This window comes from Lepisosteus oculatus, chromosome 2, assembly GCF_040954835.1.
Source record: "Lepisosteus oculatus isolate fLepOcu1 chromosome 2, fLepOcu1.hap2, whole genome shotgun sequence".
Classification (NCBI taxonomy): domain Eukaryota; kingdom Metazoa; phylum Chordata; class Actinopteri; order Semionotiformes; family Lepisosteidae; genus Lepisosteus; species Lepisosteus oculatus.
In genome coordinates, this window is record NC_090697.1 from 75515720 (window position 1) to 75537612 (window position 21893).

Sequence of the window (21893 nt, forward strand, 5' to 3'; positions counted from 1 at the left end):
GTTTAAAAAAAAAAAAACCAGAAGTGAACGCCCATCCCAGGCGGCCCGCACGCGGAGGACGCGAGGGAGTCGCCGCGAGCTCCTGCAGCGCGCGCGCGAGAGAGAGGGTTCAGCCGCCTCGTGTGTCCGGTCGCCGCGGCTTTCGGAATGAATGAGGGTCAGAGGTGGCGAGGAAAAGACCAGGTTTTTATTTAATTACATCGTTCGTTAGCTCAACTGGCATTTTTAATTCAGGGTGGGGGGGGACGGGACAGCGCTGCCCTGCCCTTCAGCAGCCAAAGAGGGGCGTCCCGACGAGACGACGCAAAAAGAAGAAATCCTGCCGCGTTTCCGCGAAAACTGTTTCTAACGCAGCAGCATGAACTGTCGCAGCTCTGAAAACGGGTCAGCCGCAGCAGTTTCACTTTGGGTCTGTGCTCTCTTGCAGGCTGGGTGTTTCCTGAAACTCTTGCGGCGCGCAGGTGTAGTTGTTCCGCGCCTGTGCACGTCTTCCACCACGGTCCAGCGGTAGTCTGGCCGCTGTGCTGGCGATGAAGCTCGTCTTGTGCAATAGAATACGTAGATTTGAACGCAAGTAAAGTAGCTATAGTAAAATAAATAAAATAAAACAGGTTACTTTCTTGTTGACTTGTACGACGGTATGGGTCAAAAACACTTTAAAATAAATAAAAGAGTAGTTTAGCGCATTATTTTCCCAGATAGTGTTTGATGGAAGGGGAAAAGCACCTGCTGGCTTCCACGTCTCCCTGCGAAAGCGGCTCGACAGCGAGACACAGGCTCTCCGGGAAACTGCCCCGAGGTGTGGGGCAGGAGCCTGTAGATCAGTCGTGGGTCGTTTTCCGAGGGGACTACAGCCGCTTGTGCCTTCAGTGTCAGCGTACAGAAAACACCGCAAATCTGCGTCGACTGTGATGCAGACGAATGCAGAGAATCCTTCTGAGCCCAAACACCGCTGCTCGCTGGTTCATTCCAATAAAATCGAATGAAAATGCACCTGAGGTGTCCGAGCAGGGTACTGTATGCCACCGGCGCCGTGAAATCCATAATGATTAATAACAATTCCTTACACTTCTATAGCGCTTTTCTGGACACTCCACTCAAAGCGCTGTACAGGTAATGGGGATCCCCTCCACCCCCACCAGTGTGCAGCCCCACCTGGATGATGCTCCAGTCCTCCCCCCACACACCAGCTCTCAGTGGGGAGGAGAGCAGAGTGATGAAGCCAGTCCAGAGAGGGGGGTTATAAGGAGGCCATGATTGGTCAAGGTTATCCTAAAGTGTCACTCTAAAGTTAGACAGGGTTCCTCATGATATACTTTGGGTATTTCAAGGGAGGGCTCTCGGTATTTTATGCTGTTCCCATGGGGCTAGCACACACTGGTGCTTTTCTGCCTTCTGTGTTTTGGGGGGTCGAGTCTAATCACTCGTTTTTCCACAGTATGGATGGTTCCCCCTTAATGGTCCAGAGGCAGAGAGCGGGGGGGAGGGGAATTTTGGGGACCTGTGGCAGACCCCAGAGACCCCTAAACCGAGCCGCTCCAAGACTGAGGCTCTCCTGCAGGAGACGCAGGTGGACTGGGAATTAAGGAATTCAAGGCAGGAGAGCGATGAGACATGCTGTTACACTGCAGGCAGGAGGGGCGACGTTTGATTCAGTCGGACCGGACTGGACCAGACCAGACCAGACCGGTCCTCCCCTTCCCCCGGAGGGCTGGTCAGTCTGCTGGTGCTGCTGCTTTAAGGAGACCTGGAACACCTACAGACACACTGACCGACCCTGCAGGACCAGGACTGGACATCACTGCAGACACACTGACCGACCCTCCTGGACCAGGACTGGACACCACTGCAGACACACTGATGCGACATCGCTCAGATCTCTGAAAGACGCAGTGGGCTTTGTTCTGTTCACACGGGCAGCTGAACCTGAGAGCGGACTGATCCGGGCCTCACCTGCCGTCTTGGGATGTGAAATTCCAGACCCTGTCCTCGTGCACAACGGTCCCTCCCTTTTCCGGCGCCGGAGGCCTCGTTTCCTTCTGCAGCTTCTGGGAGGTCTGTCTCACGCTTCAACGCTGAGCGCGGGTCCAGTCGGGTCCAATCACAGCAGAACGGCTGTCCCAACGAGAGCAAGCACAGCCAGCCCTGGGCCTGTCCAGCAAGTGTCCAGCATGGTCACCCTTAAAGCAGCAGTTTCTGCAACCCTGAGCGATGTCGTCTGTGATGTTTCGTTTGTGTTGTTTTTTTATATTCCTGTAGCAGTTTAACTGTAACTGCCGTAACTGTGCCTAGACAAGAATGGTTGTTAATGAGTCATTTTGAATAAAAGTGCCTGCTCTGACGCTAACGCCCTTAGAACTGCCAACAGTTCAGATGTGAGAAGTGCTGAAACCTGTTTCCTCTCCTGAATTCATCTGCCTGTTCTGTGGCCGGGACAGAGAGCCACAGTCCAGCCGGTTTTCTGGGTGTCCTTTAAAAATACTCCACTTTGTCTGGACCAAGGAATCTGCCCATTCCTGAACTAACTGACCCTCTACGCTTGGTAGGGTGATGGTGACACACACCGGTCCTCTGCCAAGCTGCTGATTGAAGGGCAGCCAGTCGGACTGTGGCTCTGCAGGACCAAAGCTGGGCTCCGCGAGGGAGACAGGCTGTGTGGTTGGGCCCTCTGTAGCCAGTTGGAGGTGGACTGTCTTCTCTAGAGGGGTCAGAGTTCCTGCTTGGCTGTTTCTCCTGTCACTCTCCACCTCTCCGGTGATCCTCGTGTTCTTGCGACAGGGAGAGAGCTCAGAGTCCTGTTGCACAGCAGTTAAGATAAGATAAGATCACTTTATTGGTCGTATGCAATTTCTTGCATTAGGAATTTGTCTTTTCACAGACCCCAGCTTGCTCTCCATGAGACACACAGACAAGGGAGAGAAGCTGGGGGTCAGAGCGCAGGGTCAGCCATTTATACGGCACCCCTGGAGCAGTTGGGGTGAAGGGCCTGGCTCAGGGGCCCAATGGAGTAGGATTCCTGTGCCAGCCGCGGGATTTGAACCGGCAACCTTCCAGCCACAGATCCTCAGCCACAGAGCCGCCGCTCGGCCCCGAAGAGAACTCCTCTGCTGTGCCAGGTTCACACCTGCCGTGGCCCGGATTCGACCCGGGGTCGTTGAGGCCACAACACAGAGTGCTGAGCACTAGACGATCACGGCGAGCTGCCGAGGAGCTGTGTACTTGTCCAGGACGACCCCTCACACCCCGGCCCCTCTCTCTTCCAGCGTGTTCCCTCTCCGCAGAGACCACTGGGGACCCCTAAAAACCAGGACTAACCGACAGCTGCATGGTGTCTCCCCCCGGCCATGACTCTTTCATTTAACGACACACGCTACTGATACTTTCTGTAAATATACACAGCATTCACTGTACACTGTATTAATCAACTGCATAGACTTTTAAATTGTCTACATCACTGAAATCTGTCTTTACCTGTGGATTGCTTTTTTGTTACTCTTTTATCTTATTGGAACTGATGTCGACGCCTGCGCCCAGAGAAATTCCTTGTCTATCTTGTACTGGGCGAATAAAAGGTCCTGGTTCTGTAGCAGAGCAGAAAATAGTTTTTTTTTTACAAACGAGAGGAAACACTGGGCTCGTCAAGCCAGCTCAGTAGTTTAGTAGCTAACCGATCCCAGCATCTCACCCCGCTGTTCCCTGCTAGAAAAAGAAAATTGTGGCTTCCGCATCATGGCTGGGTAGCTTGCACCAGACCTCCACCACTCTTCGTGTAAAGAAGTGCCTCCTGTTTGTAGTTTGAAAAGCATGCGCACGTGGTCCGGTCCTTCGGTTTTTGTAATGTGCTCAAAGCAAGTGGGGAAGCGTGGTGTGGGATGAGCACAAGTTCCTGATACTGCAGGGGCCTGAGGTGGATCTGGTTACTGAGCAATGGGGGTCTGATTTCCTTGCCTGTACCGTGTGACGCATTTACTCTAACGATTTACTTTAGATTCAAAATGAAAACGCTGAAACTTTAATCATTCTAGACGACCACCATGTGAGCTCCCATTAATACTGAAATAGCTCATGGTTTCCTGTGACTGCAAATGAAGGCAACGCGTATTCGTTACAAATTCCCCAACTGTTCCAATACGGGTCTCGTATTAAATGAGCGCTAAGGAAAAAAAAAAACATCACTCCTCCTGCTGTTCCCCGTAACGTCCACCAGAGGGCAGGATACACTTTTCGATGCTTTAAGTCACCTACCAGAGCCCAGCTTTGAGCGGAAAATAATTCCTGATACTTTTATAGCGCTTTTCTGGACACTCCAGAATGATGATGCGACGGCAGCCATAGTGCACCAGTCCTCTCCCCACACAGCAGCTCTCAGTGGGGAGGAGAGCAGAGTGATGAAGCCAGTTCAGAGAGGGGGGGTATTAGGAGATCATGATGGGTAAAGGCCAGGGGGGAATTTGGCCAGGATGCCAGGGTAACACCCGTACTCTTCAAGAAACATCCTGTGATTATTGATGACCACAAGGAGTTGGTTTTAAGTCTCATCCGAAAGGACAGCACCACTTTTAAAGTATGGTGCCCCTGTGATTATATTGGAGCATCTGCCACACAGACCGCAGGGTGAGCGCCCCCTGCTGGCCCCACTAACACCTCTTCCAGCAGCAGCCTGAGCTTTCCCAGGAGGTCTCCCCTCAGGGTACTGGCCAGGCTCCAGTGGGCGGCCAGTTGGGAGCTGCAGGGCTATGCAGTGGCTGGTGCACCAGTCCTGCTCTGAAACAGGCTGATGTCAGCAAAAAGACCCTCCGCTCTCCTGTTCCACCCCATGGCGAGACCAGGGGGGAAAGGGGTCAAAGGGCACTGAGATCTGATCCCAGGCCAGCCTTGTGCTTGACAGTCTGTATAACGCCCCGCACCCTGCAAGAGATGAGCCCACCACCCTTCCATCCATCATCAGGGCTGGGGGACCCCCTTGTCTCTGCCCCCAGGGCTCACTGCTGTCTCTCTCTGGACTCTGGGTTTCCTTACTCCTGCCCTCAGCTCTGGGACTGGAGCCCCTTGTCTGCGCTGTCAGCACACAGGCCTGTACCCCGCCTCTGCGCCCCCCGTTTCTGACCCGGCGGCCCCCCAGCGGGGAGTCGGTCAGGCCCTGCAGGTGAGATTTCGGGGCAACACGCCTGAGTGAGACTCAGACAGGGTTCATACCCATCGCAACTCCCAGTGGGCTTTTCAGGAGCTGCACGCCAGTTTAAAACTGAAATCACTCGGCCTGTGATGGGGAACACAGGTGGGGTACAACCCAGCTGTGACAGGGGTCCCCCAGGGACCAGGGCTGGGAACCCCCACCTTCAGCCCACAGTTGCTCTGTCTCAACACTGACTGATCCTGCAGAACCACGACTGGACACCACTGCAGACACACTGACCGGCCCTGCAGGACCACAACTGGACATCACTGCAGACACACTGACTGACCCTGCAGGACCAGGACTGGACATCACTGCAGACACACTGACCGGCCCTGCAGGACCAGGACTGGACACCACTGCAGACACACTGACTGACCCTGCAGGACCAGGACTGGACACCACTGCAGACACACTGACTGGCTCTGCAGGACCAGGACTGGACACCACTGTCCAGAGCTCTTGGACTCCACCTTCTGATGTCCGTTGCACTGGCTCTCTGTGACAGAGCTGCTCTGCCTTCTCCATGGACCCCCAACAGAAATAACCAGAACCGGGCTCGGGGCGTGATTCAGAAGTCACCCTGCCCCTTACGAGCCGAAGTATTTAAAGACTCCACGGTTAAATAATTTAAGTACCGTTCCATAGATGTCTCCTCAAAGAACATACACGACTGTATTTTGTTGGTTTGTTTTTTGCTTGGTCTGACAGCGTGCACGCTGTCTTAACGTTCACGGGCGCGCGGGGCGGGGTGATTTCACTTCGATTCGAGTCGCGGTTCCGAACCGCCGCGCAACAGCACACTGAAGCCCGGATATTCCTGGATCCGAACCCCCTGACTCGTGCCGGAGGGGCGGTCCTGGGTGTGTGTGGGGTGGGGGGGCTGGGCCGTCTCCTCGTGCCGCACCTCAAGACGCGCGCAAACCAGCGATCGCGATGATAACAACGACTCGCGCCGCTCATCTCCTCGCTTATTAATTTCCTACCCACGCGGTGTGAGAAACTGGCTCGCGTGAGCCAAGCGCCCGTCAGTTGTCATACCGAGAGTGGCCTAATCCAATAGAAACTGTCAAGAAAAAAAAAACGGTCTCAGTTGTGTTTAATTAATAGCGGGAGTAATGAAGTCAATTAGCTGGGAACAGATTGAGTGTGGTCACCCGGAAAACGCGCCGGCTGTTCAGATCTCGACACGAGACACCGGCTCCAGTTTCCTGTCCGTCCCATCTGCGCGCGCGGGGCCGGGCGTGGGCTCGCGGGCTGCGCGCGGAGCTCCGCGGCCATCGGGTTGTCTCGGGGTACCTTCCTCGCGGGGGGAGCGCTCAGCTGAGGAACTGCGCTGCGCTCGACAAATAGACAAATCAGTGTGCGTCCAAAACAAAACTCAGCTCCCCTGGTTCCTGGGGAAAGGGCTCTCAGACAGAAGCAGTAGTCTTTATTTAAATATAGCACTTCTTCCACACACAGTTTAATAACATTCAAGCTAGAGTATCTGACAGGATTGGAAAGTGCTGACTGACCTGATCTGATATGTGCTGGGTGTCCTTTCCACAGTACTAGAGGAACAGTGCTGTAAGCACTCTGTCTCACAGACCGCCACGGTGTCCCTCAGTCTCCCACTGTCTCCTACAGTCTCCCCTCAGCCTCCCACAGTCTCCCACTGTCTCAAAGTGTCTCCCACTGTCTCCCACTGTCTCAAACTGTCTCCCACAGTCTCCCACTGTCTCAAACTGTCTCCCACAGTCTCCCTTCAGTCTCTCCCAGGGTTTGGAGCTGCAGGAAGACACAGCTGACTGGAGCAGCCAGCAGCCCTCAGAGCTGGGGAGCAGCAGAGCTTCAGACTGGAGCCTGAGAGCCTGAAGACCACAGGAGACACATGTACTGCAGCCTGAAGCTCATTCACAACATTTGTAACATGTCCTGATTCTGAACAAGCACTATGGCCTGGCATAGAAACAGAGACAGGCATCAGGAAGATGTGAGGGGCAGACAGGCATCATGAAAGAGGCCTGTTCCTGTTTGTAGGGAGGGTCATCCAGGACTGGAAATGGGGACGTGCTGCTTTACATGAAGAGTAGTGGATGGGTGTAATATACTGTCCTGCCAGGCTGCAGAAGCTGATTTCCTGGGCTCCTCAGGTTCGTAGGCTGATAACGGTGAGCAAAGGGCATTGGACAGCCTCCTCTTCCTGCTCGTTCTCACCCGTGAGCTGCTGAGGGTCTCAGCAACACACTGCCGTTCCTGGGCCCTAAAGGTGAAAGATGAGACCACACACTGACTAGAAGAGCATACACAACACCTAACTCCACACTCACACACCTGACCTCACACCTCACACCTCAACACACACACTCACACAATACCTGAACTCACACACCTAAAAACCTAAAAACACACACAAACACACATGCATGTAAACAGACACATAAACATGCACATACGCACACACATAAACACACGCGCGCGCGCACACACACTTAAACACACACTCACACGCATGCACACGCGTACACAGACACACGCATGGCTACACATACACGTGTACCTAAAAACACTCACAAACACAGGTATGTACACAGACACACATACACACATACACACACACACAAACACACGCACACCCACGCACACACGCCCCCCGGGTACCGGGTAACTGGTGAGGAGATGTGTGTCAGTGGGGGGGGGGGTAATTGGATGAATTGCCTGAAGCAGCGGAGGGTGTGGGGGAGCAGGAGGAAATGCGCTGATGGGATTAGAGGCGGAGAGGGATTTAGCTCGGCACGCGTGCTCCGAGAGGATCGCTCTTACCGGACAACTTGGGGCCGGGGGGGGGCGGGGGGGTCAGGGGTCAGGGCGTTAATCGTCTGTAATCGCTCACTGACCTCATAACCTGCGATGCGCTGAGCTGCGCCGCCCCGGCAGGGGGGCAGGAGTCACGTAACCGCCGTCAGCCCGAGCGCCGAGCGGGACTGGGCCTCCGGGTGCGCTGTCCCAGCAGGCCTTTCCCTGGCCTCCACAGGCCGCCAGCAAGCTTCCTCTGAAACGGGCGCTGGGTGAGTGGGCAGGCAGGGGTGTGTGTGTGTGTGTGGAAATTGAAAGTGCTGTACAGGTAATGGGGATCCCCTCCACCACCCCCACCACCAGTGTGCAGCCCCACCTGGATGATGCGCCAGAACGCCCCCCGCACACCAGCTCTCAGTGGGGAGGAGAGCAGAGTGATGAGGCCAGTTTAGAGATGGGGATCATTAGGAGGCCATGACTGGTAAAGGCCAGGGGGATATCTGTCCGGGACCTGAGCACCTAAACACACACATAAAAACCCCACTCTTTGCTCAAGAAACGCCCTGGGATTTTTAATGACCACAGAGAGTCAGGACCTCAGTTTTATGTCTCATCCAAAGGACGGCGCCTTTTTACAGTCTAGTGTCCCCGTCACTATACTAGGGCATTAGGACCCACACGGACCGCGGGGTGAGCGCCCCCTGCTGGCCCCACTAACACCTCTTCCAGCAGCAGCCTTAGTTTTTCCCAGGAGTCTCCCCTCCAGGTACTGACCAGGCTCCCACCTGCTGAGCTCCAGTGGGCTGCCAGCTGGGAGCTGTAGGGTGATGTACTATAGATGCAAGACAAACACCAGGCTAGTAGGAGTCCTCACACTGAGCTGGCTGTTCCCAGTGCATCCTGTACTGGTCCTCACACCTGAGGGGGCTGTTCCCCCTGTATCCCGTAGTCCAGCCACATGAGCGCACCGGGCTGAGAGAGCTCTGTCTTCTGCGGATCCTCTGGCACTATGGCGACAAGCAGAGAAATGACCTCTTGAGACGGCTGGAACAGGGAGGCTGTACTATCAGCTGGGGTACCATGGGTAAAAACAACAGCAGAGAGACTGGCACCCCGTTATTACTGAGAATCTGGGGTCTTGAACTATAGGTGAGGCTGTTATGGCACAGATCCCCTTTGCATAGATCGTTTTCTGACTCTCAGGTAAGTGATATTGTCGCAGATGTAATGAAGTTCCTGCTTAGCCTAACGTGTCCCTCCTGCTCACACCTCTACCACTGTTAAGGCCTCCCAGGTCAATGGACTGAAGCCAGTCGGAGAATGAAGGCAGCCTGTAGCTCCCCATTTTCCCCTCTGCTAAAAACGTTCTGTGAAATCTTTGGCAGATGTGAGCTGAGCTGGGTGGGGGAAGGGGGGGGCGGGAGGAAAGTCACCTCAACTTCAGTCAAGGTGCTTCCTGTAGAGCCTCCTTAAGAGTTTTAACACCATTTGGCTAACGAGCGCTGAGCCCTTAACAAGATCACAGCCCGTGCAGGGGATGACGGAGACAGAGGATTAGGGTCCATCACAGGCAAGGTGAGAGAGAGGGACGCTCTGTGTGTTGTATATTGTATGTGAATGGAAATGTCCCGTGGTGTCTGTATTATTAATGTCTGCAGATGTAGTAATGATGGATGGAACTGCTTTAGCAACACTGTCATCAACCGGTCATGCCAATTAAGCTTTTTGAATATGAATTTGAATTTGAGAGAGGGAGGGAGACAGGAAGAGAGAGAGAGAGGAGAGGGAGGAGAGAGAGAGGAGAGAGGGAGGATTAGAGCCCATCGCGGGCAAGGTGAGAGAGACAGAGAGAGGGAGAGGAGAGAGGAGGGAGAGGAGAGAGAGGAGAAAAAGAGGGTTAGAGCCCATCGCAGGCAAGGTGAGAGAGACAGGGAGAGAGGGAGAGGAGAGAGGAGGGAGAGGAGAGAGAGGAGAAAAAGAGGGTTAGAGCCCATCGCAGGCAAGGTGAGAGAGACAGGGAGAGAGGGAGAGGAGAGAGGAGGGAGAGGAGAGAGAGGAGAAAAAGAGGGTTAGAGCCCATCGCAGGCAAGGTGAGAGAGACAGGGAGAGAGGGAGAGGAGGGAGAGAGAGGAGAGAGGGAGAGAAGAGAGGGGGAGAGAGGAGAGAAAGGTGAGAGAGACAAGGGGAGAGAGGGAGAGTGGTCTCCTGTCACAGCCCGAGGAACAGGGAGTGAGCCTCCATAATAATGTCTGGAAATGTTTTGCTAATTTTTTTGGCCTTGGCAACATTGTATTCATCAAGCTTCTTGCATTGGAGAGAGTGAGGTGGGGGAGAGAGGAAAGAGAGAGGAATTCTCTGGGATTAGACCAACATTCTTCCCTAAAATAACAAATCTAATCCAAGAATTCCCCCACCCGCCAGGAGCAGAACAGCTACTGTTGCTACTGGGAGAGGAAACTCAACAGAGCTGCAGCCCGTGTGTGATATTCTGTCCCAGCCTGGGGAACAGAGAGTGAGACTCTCAAATAATGTGTCTTTTTGGGTCATTTTTTACCAGCATTCTGAGTCTGTATAGCTCCTTTTTCTCATGTGAATTTGAGAAACAGGGAAAGAGAGAGAAGGCGCTGTGATTCTGGGGTTACAGTGCTGTGGGTCTGAGTGGTGCTGCTGTCAGTGTCCGGCTGATTGTCCTGTTTTATGTGGTGTATAGACTCCTGCACTGTAGGCAATGGGTGCCTGTTTCTGTGCTTTGGCAGCACTGTTCTGGATCGGTCAGGCCAGTAAAGTCCTTTGAACTGAACTGATATGAATTGGATCCAGGATCTCTGTGCTCTGACACACTGTACCCCAAATCCCTGTGCTCTGGCACACTGTACCCCAAATCTCTGTGTTCTGGCACACTGCACCCCAGATCTGTCTGCTCTGGCAGGCTGTACCCCAAATCTCTGTTCTCTGACACACTGTACCCCAGATCTGTCTGCTCTGACACACTGTACCCCAAATCTCTGTGCCCTGGCACACTGCACCCTAGACCTCTGTGCTCTGACACACTGTACCACAGATCTCTGTGCCCTGGCACACTGCACCCTAGACCTCTGTGCTCTGACACACTGTACCCCGAATCTCTGTGCTCTTACACACTGCACCCCAGATCTCTGTGCTCTGACACACTGTACCCCAAATCTCTGTGCTCTGACACGTTTTACTGCAGTTTCACTGTTCTGTAACGGCGCTCTGTACCGCAGTAAACCTCTGCAAGATTACAGCGCTTCTATAACACCAATTGACCCACAGTAATCGAGGAGGCAAGATACTGTATGTGGCGAAGCGAAAGAAGTGGGTGTAGAAGCTGGATCAGTAGCGCAGCTTTGATGGACTGGATGTTTTTTTTTTTAATTATGTCACAGAAAGACCGTGGGTTGTATTTTCGAAACACTTTAAGAGCTGATAACTGTCGCCGATTCCCACTGAGAATTGAGTCTTCAACAGGCTCGGTTCTGCCGTCCTTGGCTGTGCAGGGCTTTTGGCGCCCTCTGGTGGCAGCGTGCGGGAACTGCAGCCAGGCTGCCGCGCACTGGCCTGACAGACTCGGCTCCGCAGGCGCTCCGCAGGAACACTTAAAGCCTCTGTGGTTTCTTTGACAGCTTTAAACATCCATCCATTTTCTAACTGCTTTATCCACTTCAGGGTTGCCGGGGCTTGGAGTCTATCCTGGAAAGCAATGGGCACAAGCCAGGGTACGCCCTGGACATGACGCCCCTCCATGGCAGGGCACGTACAGACACACACGCAGAGACACACACAGACACACACAGACCAGGGTCAGACACACACGCAGAGACACACACAGACACACACAGACCAGGGTCAGACACACACGCAGAGACGCACACAGACACACACAGACCAGGGTCAGACACACACGCAGAGACGCACACAGACACACACAGACCAGGGTCAGACACACACGCAGAGATACACACAGACAAACACAGACCATGGTCAGACACACACGCAGAGACACACACAGACACACACAGACCAGGGTCAGACACACACGCAGAGATACACAGAGACACACACGCAGAGATACACACAGACACACACAGACCAGGGTCAATTTTCCCCAAAGCCAATTAACCCACCAGTGTGTTTTTGGACTGTAGGACAAGACCCCCACAAACACAGAGAAATCACACAAACTCCACAGGGACAGAACTTCAGCTCCAGAATCGAACCCAGGGCCTCAGCGCTACGTGGCAGTGGTGCTAACCACTGCATCACTGTGCTGCCCGGCTTAAAGCATAAAAGGGCAATTTAACCTGTGAAAACATCCTTTTAAATGAGAATTTCCACAGTCTACTGTTTACAAGATTCATTCATGACACGGCGCTATTTTGACAATATCGAATACTTTCTGTATAATAATAATAATTCCCTACACTTCTATAGTGCTTTTGCTGGACACTCCACTCAAAGCTCTTTACAGGTACTGGGGCTCCCCTCCACCCCCACCGTGTGCTGGTGTTTCAGGGCTGTAGTGCTCGGACAACCTCTCTGCTCCCTGTCTTCCCTCTGATCGTCCGCAGGCAGGACTTTGCTCTGAATCCATCAGAGGGGGCTGTTGGCAATTCAGTGAGCTGAGAAAGTGGGACGTTCCTCTCCTGTGTCAGTCCAACACTGTCAAACACTGTTCAACACTGTTCATCACTGTTTAACACAGTCCAACACTGTTCAACACTGTCAAACACTGTCCAACACAGTCCAACACAGTCCAACACAGTCCAACACTGTTCAACACTGTTCAACACTGTCAAACACTGTCCAACACAATCATACACAGTTCAACACTGTTCATCACTGTCCAACACTATCAAACACAGTTCAACACTGTTCATCACTGTTCAACACTGTTCAACACTGTCAAACACTGTCCAACACAGTCCAACACAGTCCAACACTGTTCAACACTGTTCAACACTGTCAAACACTGTCCAACACAATCATACACAGTTCAACACTGTTCATCACTGTCCAACACTATCAAACACAGTTCAACACTGTTCATCACTGTCCAACACGGTCCAACACGGTCCAACACTGTCAAACACTGTCAATCACTGTCCAACAAAGTTCAACACTGTCAAACACTGTTCAACTCTGTCCACAATCGCAGTGTAGGTCTGCACCTACAGGGAAAAGAACACGGCGCCTCTCAGATGGAAGTGATATCATGCAACACTGCAGAGCAAATACTTTTCTGTAAAGTCTGTAACGGGTTCGGAGGGAAACTGTCTCCCTGGATGTTTGCCTTGCTCCCTTATCCGCCTGCCTGGGCTCACAAGAACATCAGGAATGTCACAGACGAGATGGGACACTTCAAGCCCTCTTCTTCCTCGGCAGCAGAGCACCATGAAGGCCAAAGGGAGAGAATCCTGTGCACAGAGGCTCTTGGAGTCTGGGCTCGAGCAGCGTGGGAAACCCTCTCCGCTAGCTGAAAAAACGACGCCTGATGTTCTCTCTCTCAAACCGCTACTGTCAAAGTGGTGCTATTTAAAGAAAAGCAGGAACACTGGCATTATTTTAAAAATGATTTCTTTGTACCACTCTGTCACCATGAAAAAAAAAACAGAGACTTGTTTGTGCACACAGGCTGCTGAGCCGAGCCCAGAGCTCGGTCAGCCCTGTGCACACACTGCTAATCAGGGATTATGGAGTCGTGAGCTGGTGTCAGTGAGTGATGCCACAGAGGATCGAGTCTGTATCTTCACGGACGTGGGGACCCAGAGAGGATCATCTGCGTGAGGCGTATAACAGACTGACCAGCAGGGGGGAGCTCGCCCAGCTCCGGGCTTGCTCTCTGGCCTGACGTAGAGAGATATTCTCCTTGTGCTCAGTGCAGAACGTAGGGGAAGGACGACACATTAGCATCTTCAGCAGATTCACAGAAAAACAGTCCATTTCACCACAAAAACCGAGTGTGCGGATGTAAAACCTAATTACTGAACTATGCTTTCAAATGAATGAACTGTGGAATCGAGTCAGTCAACTGTGCAACTGAAACAGTGAACTGCATATAAATCAGTCTCAATCTGTTTTATCCGACTCCGTATTTACCATTTCAATATTACCTGCATAACATTTTACATGTAGCAAAGAACAGCTCCTTGATTGTTCGTGATCCTTTCTCATTTCTTGATCTGTTCCAACGGCCAAGTGTGCGAGTTTGCCACCAGCTGTGGTTCACCTCTGGGGACAGGTGCCCCCAAGAAACACTGCAAGGCAGCAATGCTAACCAATGGCAAAGGGGTTCCAGCTGCACAAAAATGCTCCTGTGTCTTTTCCTTTCCTCGTTTTACTTCACTAAAATGTGCACTGTGAGGAGTAAACTGTGCCGAAGTTAATAAACCATGTACACACCCTACATAGCATGAATCAACACACAACCCACACACAGGAAACAATAAAACCTACAGAGGAATCAGCACACATACACGGGAAATAGTCAACTGTACGAATGTCTCCATTACCAAACCCTGCACTGGCTGTGATCCTCGATTATGATGGAGGAAAGAGGAAGCAAATTTCACACAGGAGTGCAAAACTCTAAAGCTTGTCCTATAGTATAATTGCACTAATAGTGAGGGCAATAATAGTGATTGCACAAATAAAGACTGCACTTAGAGTGATTACACTAGTAGTGACTGCACCAACAGTAACTGCACTAATAGCGACACACTAATAGTAACTGACCTCATAATGACTATGCTAATAGTGGCTGTACTGTGACTGTACTAATAGTAATTGCACTAGTAATTACTGCACTAATAGTGATTGCATTAAAAAAGAATGCACTAATAGTAATTGTACTAATAATCAGTGCACTATTAGTAACTACACTAATAATGAATGCACTGATACTACTAATAGTGATTGCACTAACTCCAGTTCTTAAAAATCAATTGTTCTGTAACAAAGAGGAAAAGATCTGTGTTTTCCTGCTTCCTGTGAATGGGGACTTCGTCCAGACCCAGCGAACAGTGACACAGGCACATCACAAATCAGCGCTGGACTGAGCCATGTGAAGGAGCGGAGAGGTTTGGACAAGGGCAGGAAACTCAACAGAGACTCTGCATAGTCACACGCTCAGTGTGTTCCAGGGTTACACTTCTGTTCCCGCGAAAGCAGCGCACAGTTTTTCTCTTCTTCTAAATTGAGGTGCTCTAATTTCACAGATCTTAAATGAAGAGACCCCTACGGAGCCCCGAATTCACTGTAGGCAGTTCTCCCTCCCGGGACTCCAGAGCCCAGGGCTTGCTGGATAGACCCAGCCCGCAGAGGCCGACAGCAGGACTCAGGCGGGGACAGACAGGTCCGGGTCAATGTTCGCTCTGAACTCACTCAGGTCATGAAATCAGCGCACATAGGAAACTGAACTGCGCACCAAAAATTAAACCCCTCCCAAAATATGATGATAATTAAACAAACACGGTCGCCGATTGAAAAGTGCCGAACTGACCACACGAGACTGGCGGCGAGAGGCCGGGCTGCGTGCGTGACCCTCGGCATCTGCGCGCTCTCGCAGTCTCGTCCCTCCCTGCTCGCGCTCGCTCCACGCTCGGTCTCCACCGGCTGGGCTCGTGGGATCGCTGTCCCGGTCTTTAGGGTCTCTGTGCGTCTATGAGAATGAGTACGTTAACAAACCCCCCCAAAAATGATAATTTCAGGTTTAAAATCTGACCAACACTCAATGTGGTGCGCGACAAGTGTTTGTCACTGGGGGGGGCGCGAAACAATTTGCACAACTTGGAAGTTTTGCGCACAAAGGCACTCAGAGTGAGAGGGACCACTGGTCTGGGTTCCCGGAGCCGAGAGGCGTCGCCCCGGCGGGGGGGGGGGGGGGCGCGAGCAGGCGACACCCGCCCCGGAGCGGATTAGAGCGGGGCCGAGCGCGCGCGATGAGCCGCTCCAAAGGCCTCGCGGGCCGGATTAGCGAGCGGCTCTAACGCCGAATGCCGCTGCTTTGCGAGGGGGATAATCCTGATTAACGGGGGTTTTCGGGCGGCAAAAATTGGATTAAGGGAGATGGTGGAGGGAAAAAACCTTCCAAATCCTTCAGGTGCTAGGGGGGGGTTGATTGGACGAGAGCGGGACGGGGGGCGATCGAGTCGCATGCTTTCTGGGGGGTCGCATGCTTTCTATAAAAGGCCGGCTCGAGCCAAACAGGAGGGAAATCGGCTCGCGCGCGCCGACGCTGTTGCAGGACCAGATCCAAATTCAGAAATCTGTGTATAAGTACGTGTCCATCTACTTTCCTGCAGTGTAACTGTAAAAGAACAATATATATATAAAAAAAAAACAAAGGACCGAGAAAGATTTTAACCCAAGTAGAGACCGTTTGTTCTTGCATGCACGTAGGCGATTTTCTATAAAGCGACAAAATGCGTCAACTTCGGCCCGATTCCTACCAGCAAGAGCTCCCGGACGACTTTTATATCCCCATCAAGCTCAACACCAACAACATCACGGCTCTGTCTCCCTTCCTGGTGCCGCAGACGCACCTGGGCAGCACGACCATGTTCATGAGCATGGCCGCCTTCATGTTATTCCTCACCATCGCCGGCGTCCCCATCAACCTGCTCACCATCATCTGCACCTTCAAGTACAAGAAGCTGCGCTCGCACCTCAACTACATCCTCGTGAACCTGGCCGTGGCGAACCTGCTCGTGTGCTCCCTGGGCTCCTTCACCGCCTTCTTGAGCTTCTACAACATGTACTTCACAATGGGCCCCATCGCCTGCAAGATCGAGGGCTTCACATCGGCGCTGGCAGGTGGGGGTCTGCTTGTGTGTCCGCTGGACTGAAGCGGGCTGCCTGTATCTGCCTGCTGTGTGTATCTGTTTCTGCCTGCTGTCTGTATCTGACTGCTGTCTGCCTGTATCTGCCTGTATCTGCCTGCTGTGTGTGTCTGTATCTGCCTGCTGTCTGTCTCTGCCTGCTGTCTGCCTGTATCTGCCTGTATCTGCCTGCTGTGTGTCTGTATCTGTCTGTCTGTATCTGCCTGCTGTCTGTCTGTATCTGTCTGTCTGTATCTGCCTGCTGTGTGTCTGTATCTGCCTGCTGCCTGCTGTCTGTCTGCTGCCTGTCTCTGCCTGCTGTCTGCCTGTATCTGCCTGCTGTCAGTCTGTATCTGTCTGTCTGTATCTGCCTGCTGTCTGCCTGTATCTGCCTGCTGTGTGTCTGTATCTGCCTGCTGTCTGCCTGTATCTGCCTGCTGTGTGTCCGTATCTGCCTGCTGTCTGTCTGTGTCTGTATCTGCCTCTATCTGTCTGTATCTGCCTGCTGTCTGTCTGTATCTGCCTGCTGTCTGTCTGAAGTTACGTGCTGCCTGTAGAACATCAGAACTAGAATTCTATTATTCTATCATAAATCGCTCTCACAATGCTGATCCTGCTGGGTTTGAACCTGACATTCGGCCAGTCCCACGCTCTGCCCCACCCTGGTGGAGTATCTGATGGGAATGACTCCCTGCAGACACAATGCTCAGAATATCCCTGTTCTCTCCACCTGTCTCCGTCTGCAGGCATGGTCAGCCTCTGGTCCCTGGCCGTGGTGGCGTTTGAGCGGTACCTGGTCATCTGCAAGCCCATCAGCAACCTCACCTTCAGGAGCTCCCACGCCATCATAGGCTGTGCGGTCACATGGGTCTTTGCTCTGGTGGCCTCCGCCCCGCCACTCTTCGGCTGGAGCCGGTCAGTGCCTGCAGACGCCTGCGCAGTCCTGCACCCCTCTGTGCGCATTGCACTGCCTGAGCTGTCGTGTCCTGTCCTGTAGTCTGAGCATAAATGTAGCTCTGCTGTCTGCGCAGTCCTGCACTCTTCTGCATACACTGTGCTACGTGGGAGGCTTTGTACTGCTCTGTTGTCTGAGCACCCCTGCTTGGATTGGGTTTGTGTGAAGTTTAGGACCGCAGTGCAAAGACACTCAGACATAGGCGTGTCGGAGGCTATGTACTGGCTACAACCTCAAAATTCATAATATACCAGTCTTTCCCAGCCTGCTGTGTACTGGGATGTACATAAGAGCAGTGCTGTACTCTATACCTTGCTCTGCCTGGCTTGCATTTGTATTACAGGGAAACTATTCGCATTCCCATCCAGGTTTTAGTGTGAGCAATACTAGCTCTTATACTGATGAAGCAGCAGCAATAGTGCAGTCTATGTAATAATGTCAGTTAGCTTAACATTGGGTAAACACTGGACTTTCCATCGCCAGGCATTGGCCCAATGCAGGACTGAAATGTCCCAGACTGCGGGGCACTGGCACGATCCACTTCCCGGTCCTCAGCAGCTCTTTCCCATTGCTCCTCCCAGGTATATTCCCGAGGGGCTGCAGTGCTCTTGCGGGCCCGACTGGTACACCACCAACAACAAGTTTAACAACGAGTCCTACGTCATGTTCCTCTTCGTGTTCTGCTTTGGGGTCCCCTTCAGCACCATCGTCACCTGCTACATCCGCCTGCTCATGACACTGCGATCGGTGAGGCTGGGCGGGGCCCTCAGCACCCAAGGCGCTCCTTTGCTCTCCTCCCCATGCGAGCTTTCAGGCAGGGTCTCCTCTCTTTGCGGGGTTCTGGGAAGGGTCTCCTCTCCTTGGGGGGTTTGGGACTGGGTCTCCTCTCCTTGCGGGGTTTTGGACAGGGTCTCCTCCCCTTGCGGGGTTTTGGACAGGGTCTCCTCCCCTTGCGGGGTTTTGGACAGGGTCTCCTCTCCTTGCGGGGTTCTGGGAAGGGCTTTCTCTCCTCTCCCTGCGGGGTTCTGGGAAGGGCTTTCTCTATTCTCCTCCTCTTGTGGGGTGTCGGGCTGTTCCTCCTGTCCTGCTGGTCTCTGTTCTTCCTGAGATCTCAGTTAAATAGTTCAAACCTCAAAGGACCGCATAGTGGGCTTCATTTGAGCTCTTTGCTCAGATGTTGCAGATGCAGTGTGTGGTGTGTGAGTGTGTATCGGCTCCCCTCTCTCAGTCTCAGTGCAGTGTGGTGTGTGAGTGTGTATCTGCCCCCCTCTCTCAGTCTCAGTGCAGTGTGGTGTGTGAGTGTGTATCGGCCCCCCTCTCTCAGTCTCAGTGCAGTGTGTGGTGTGTGAGTGTGCATCGGCCCCCCTCTCTCAGTCTCAGTGCAGTGTGTGGTGTGAGTGTGTATCGGCCCCCCTCTCTCAGTCTCAGTGCAGTGTGTGGTGTGAGTGTGCATCGGCCCCCCTCTCTCAGTCTCAGTGCAGTGTGGTGTGTGAGTGAGTATCTGCCCCTCTCTCTCCATGTCTCTTAGGTGGCCAAGGCTCAGGAGCAGTCTGCCACGACCCAGAAGGCCGAGCGGGAGGTGACCAAGATGGTGGTGGTGATGGTGATGGGCTTCCTGGCGTGCTGGCTGCCCTACACCAGCTTCGCGCTGTGGGTCATCACGCACCGCGGGGAGAGCTTCGACCTGCGCCTGGCCACCATCCCCAACGTCTTCTGCAAGGCCTCCACCGTCTACAACCCCATCATCTACGTCTACATGAACAAGCAGGTGAGGGGCTGGGGGCAGGGCGGAGGGGGGAGGGCGAAGCGGGAGACGAGGTGGGGGAGCGGGGGGAGTGAGGAAGACAGCTGGACAGCAGGAAGAGGGAGGTCTGAAACGAAGAAGGAAAGCCTGTGTTCGGGGGTCCGGTTTGTCCCCGGCTGGGATTTGCTCCGTCCTTTCTCGGGCGCCTCCCAGTACCCCCAGAGATGCGCTGGGCGCAGACAGGAGAGCAGACCCAGCGAGCCCCGGCGGGTCGGACAAGACAGCACCCGAGGCCCGTTAGAAACGGTCCCAATGTCTCTCTCCCTGCCCCGCAGTTCCGCTCCTGCATGTTGAAGATGGTTTTCTGCGGGAAGAGCCCGTTCGGGGAGGAAGAGGACTCCTCTTCTCAGACCACCCAGGTCTCCTCCGTCTCCAGCAGTCAGGTGGCCCCCGCGTAAGAGGGGGGCCCCCCAATCTCTTTCTCCTGGGACTGGTGCCACACTACGCAACCCACAGCCCGGCCAGCTCACCACCCACCGCATCCCTCTCTCCCCCTCTCTGTCTCGCACCCTGGGCTGCACGCAGAAAGCATCGTCCTCCGCTCGTGCCTGAAGAAAATGGGAGAGGCACACGTACTGCGTTTTATAAAAGGGGGCGAGCGGTGCTACAGTGCCCCTTAACCCTCTGAATCAACCCCCCCCCCCCCCGTATGCGACCCCTGACAGAGGCCGCACCTCTCAGGTCAGCCACAGGGGCGGCGCTATTGATCCTTTCACGCATAGAGGAAAAGCCATCACACATGGCCCCTCATAACTCACAGTGATGCGGGTCCTTCGAAATCCTCATCCAATAAGTAGTATTGGATCCATATCCATCCAATAAGTAATCACACACACTTTATTGATTCCTTTATTTTATCGTTACATAGGAGTAAAAGACTTAAGGATTTCTAGATGGGTGAGGGTCTCTTTGTCGATAAGCTCATTTAGGCAGAAGCATCAGTTACGATGATTTGCTGTGGCTGTCATTTTTCTTGCCTCACAGTAAAGCAGTAAAGGTGATGATCAATTCTATTTGGAAAATTGCATTAAAACAGTTTTCAGGGTTAAGTAAAATTAGTGATCACCTGCTTGTCTTCCATCCTTACATTTTCTAACCTCTTTAGCCAATTCAGGCTGGCGGGGGAGCCGGAGACTGTCCCAGCAAGCAACAGGCGCACGGCAGGGCACCCCCTGGAAGGGACGCCAGTCCATCGCAGGGCACACACAGACACACACACAGACACACTCACGCCAGGGCCAGTTTTCCCAGCAGCCAATTAATCCACCAGCATGTCTTTGGGCTGCAGGAGGAACCCAGGGCACCTGGAGGACACCCACACAAACACAGGGAGAGCATACAGACTCCACACAGACAGCACCCCAGGAACTGAAAGCAGGACCCCCGCGCTGCTAGGCAGCAAAGCTAACCACTCCACCTCCATGCTGCCCACACGTTTATCTTCCTAAATGATCTGGCTAATCCAGAGGTTGGCCAGCCCTGGTCCCGGAGAGCCACAGTCCATATGGGTCACCCCTAAAATCATCGGTTTGCAACACTTGGAACGTGTGAGTTTTGATCGATTTTAATCAGCTAGTTAGTTCAATTAAGTCAGTCCGTCAAAGTAATGTGTGGTGCTTAATCAACCATCATCCAGGTGGGGCTGCACATTGGTGGTGGTGGAGGGGAGTCCCCATTACCTGTAAAGTGCTTTGAGTGGAGTGTCCAGAAAAAAGGCTAAATAAGTGCAAGCAATTATTATTATTATTATTATTATTATTATTATTATTAAGAACAACAGGATGTCGGCACTTTCGATTCAGATGGTCTCTAAACAGCTTAACTGACCAAATCTCCTGCTTCAGTGGTCAAAACTAAATTGTTCCAACTCTGTGCAAACTGAGGATGTGCAGGCGACCTGTACGTCCGGCTGGACAGTGGCTCTGTAGGACCAGGGCTGGCCATCCCGGATCTAGATCATTCTATTATGGGAGGGAGGGAGCCTCAGGTGGTCAGTTGGCCTGGACAATTCTGTTGCTACTTCGCTAGAGAGAACCGAAGCACCAGATTTTATTCCTGTTTCTCCGCTCATTCCGAACCGGGTTCTGTTTTCGGACGAACCGCTCCTGTATATTGTAAATAATGTGAAAGGAAAGAGAGAAAAAAAAACATTTCTTCTCACTTTGCTTTTTACGAATGTATGGCTACTGTGCTTATGAAAACACCGTTGCTATAATTGTAGTAGCTGTGACAGGTGTTTACTGCAGTAAAGAGATCTGTAATGAAAGGTGCATCTTTAAAAAAGAACAAAAAAATGAACTGCGGCCTGGTCTGGTTTTCTTGGGAGTCCTTGACCCCCGCCTG

General features: G+C 52.8%; 1 protein-coding gene and 1 long non-coding RNA gene across 2 annotated transcripts; both read left to right on the forward strand.

Moving 5' to 3' along the window:
• The first annotated feature begins 95 nt into the window (after positions 1-95).
• Positions 96-2365, forward strand: LOC138225044 (uncharacterized). The gene is made up of 2 exons (XR_011183599.1): positions 96-183; positions 1439-2365. It is a non-coding gene; the product is annotated as an uncharacterized lncRNA (long non-coding RNA).
• A 13835-nt stretch (positions 2366-16200) lies between these two features.
• Positions 16201-21868, forward strand: opn1sw2 (opsin 1 (cone pigments), short-wave-sensitive 2). Its single transcript, XM_006625292.3, has 5 exons — positions 16201-16786; positions 17538-17706; positions 18328-18493; positions 19275-19514; positions 19826-21868. Exons 1-5 carry the CDS (start codon positions 16396-16398, stop codon positions 19946-19948), a joined length of 1089 nt encoding a protein of 362 aa, XP_006625355.2. The 5' UTR covers positions 16201-16395; the 3' UTR covers positions 19949-21868.
• Positions 21869-21893: the final 25 nt, after the last annotated feature.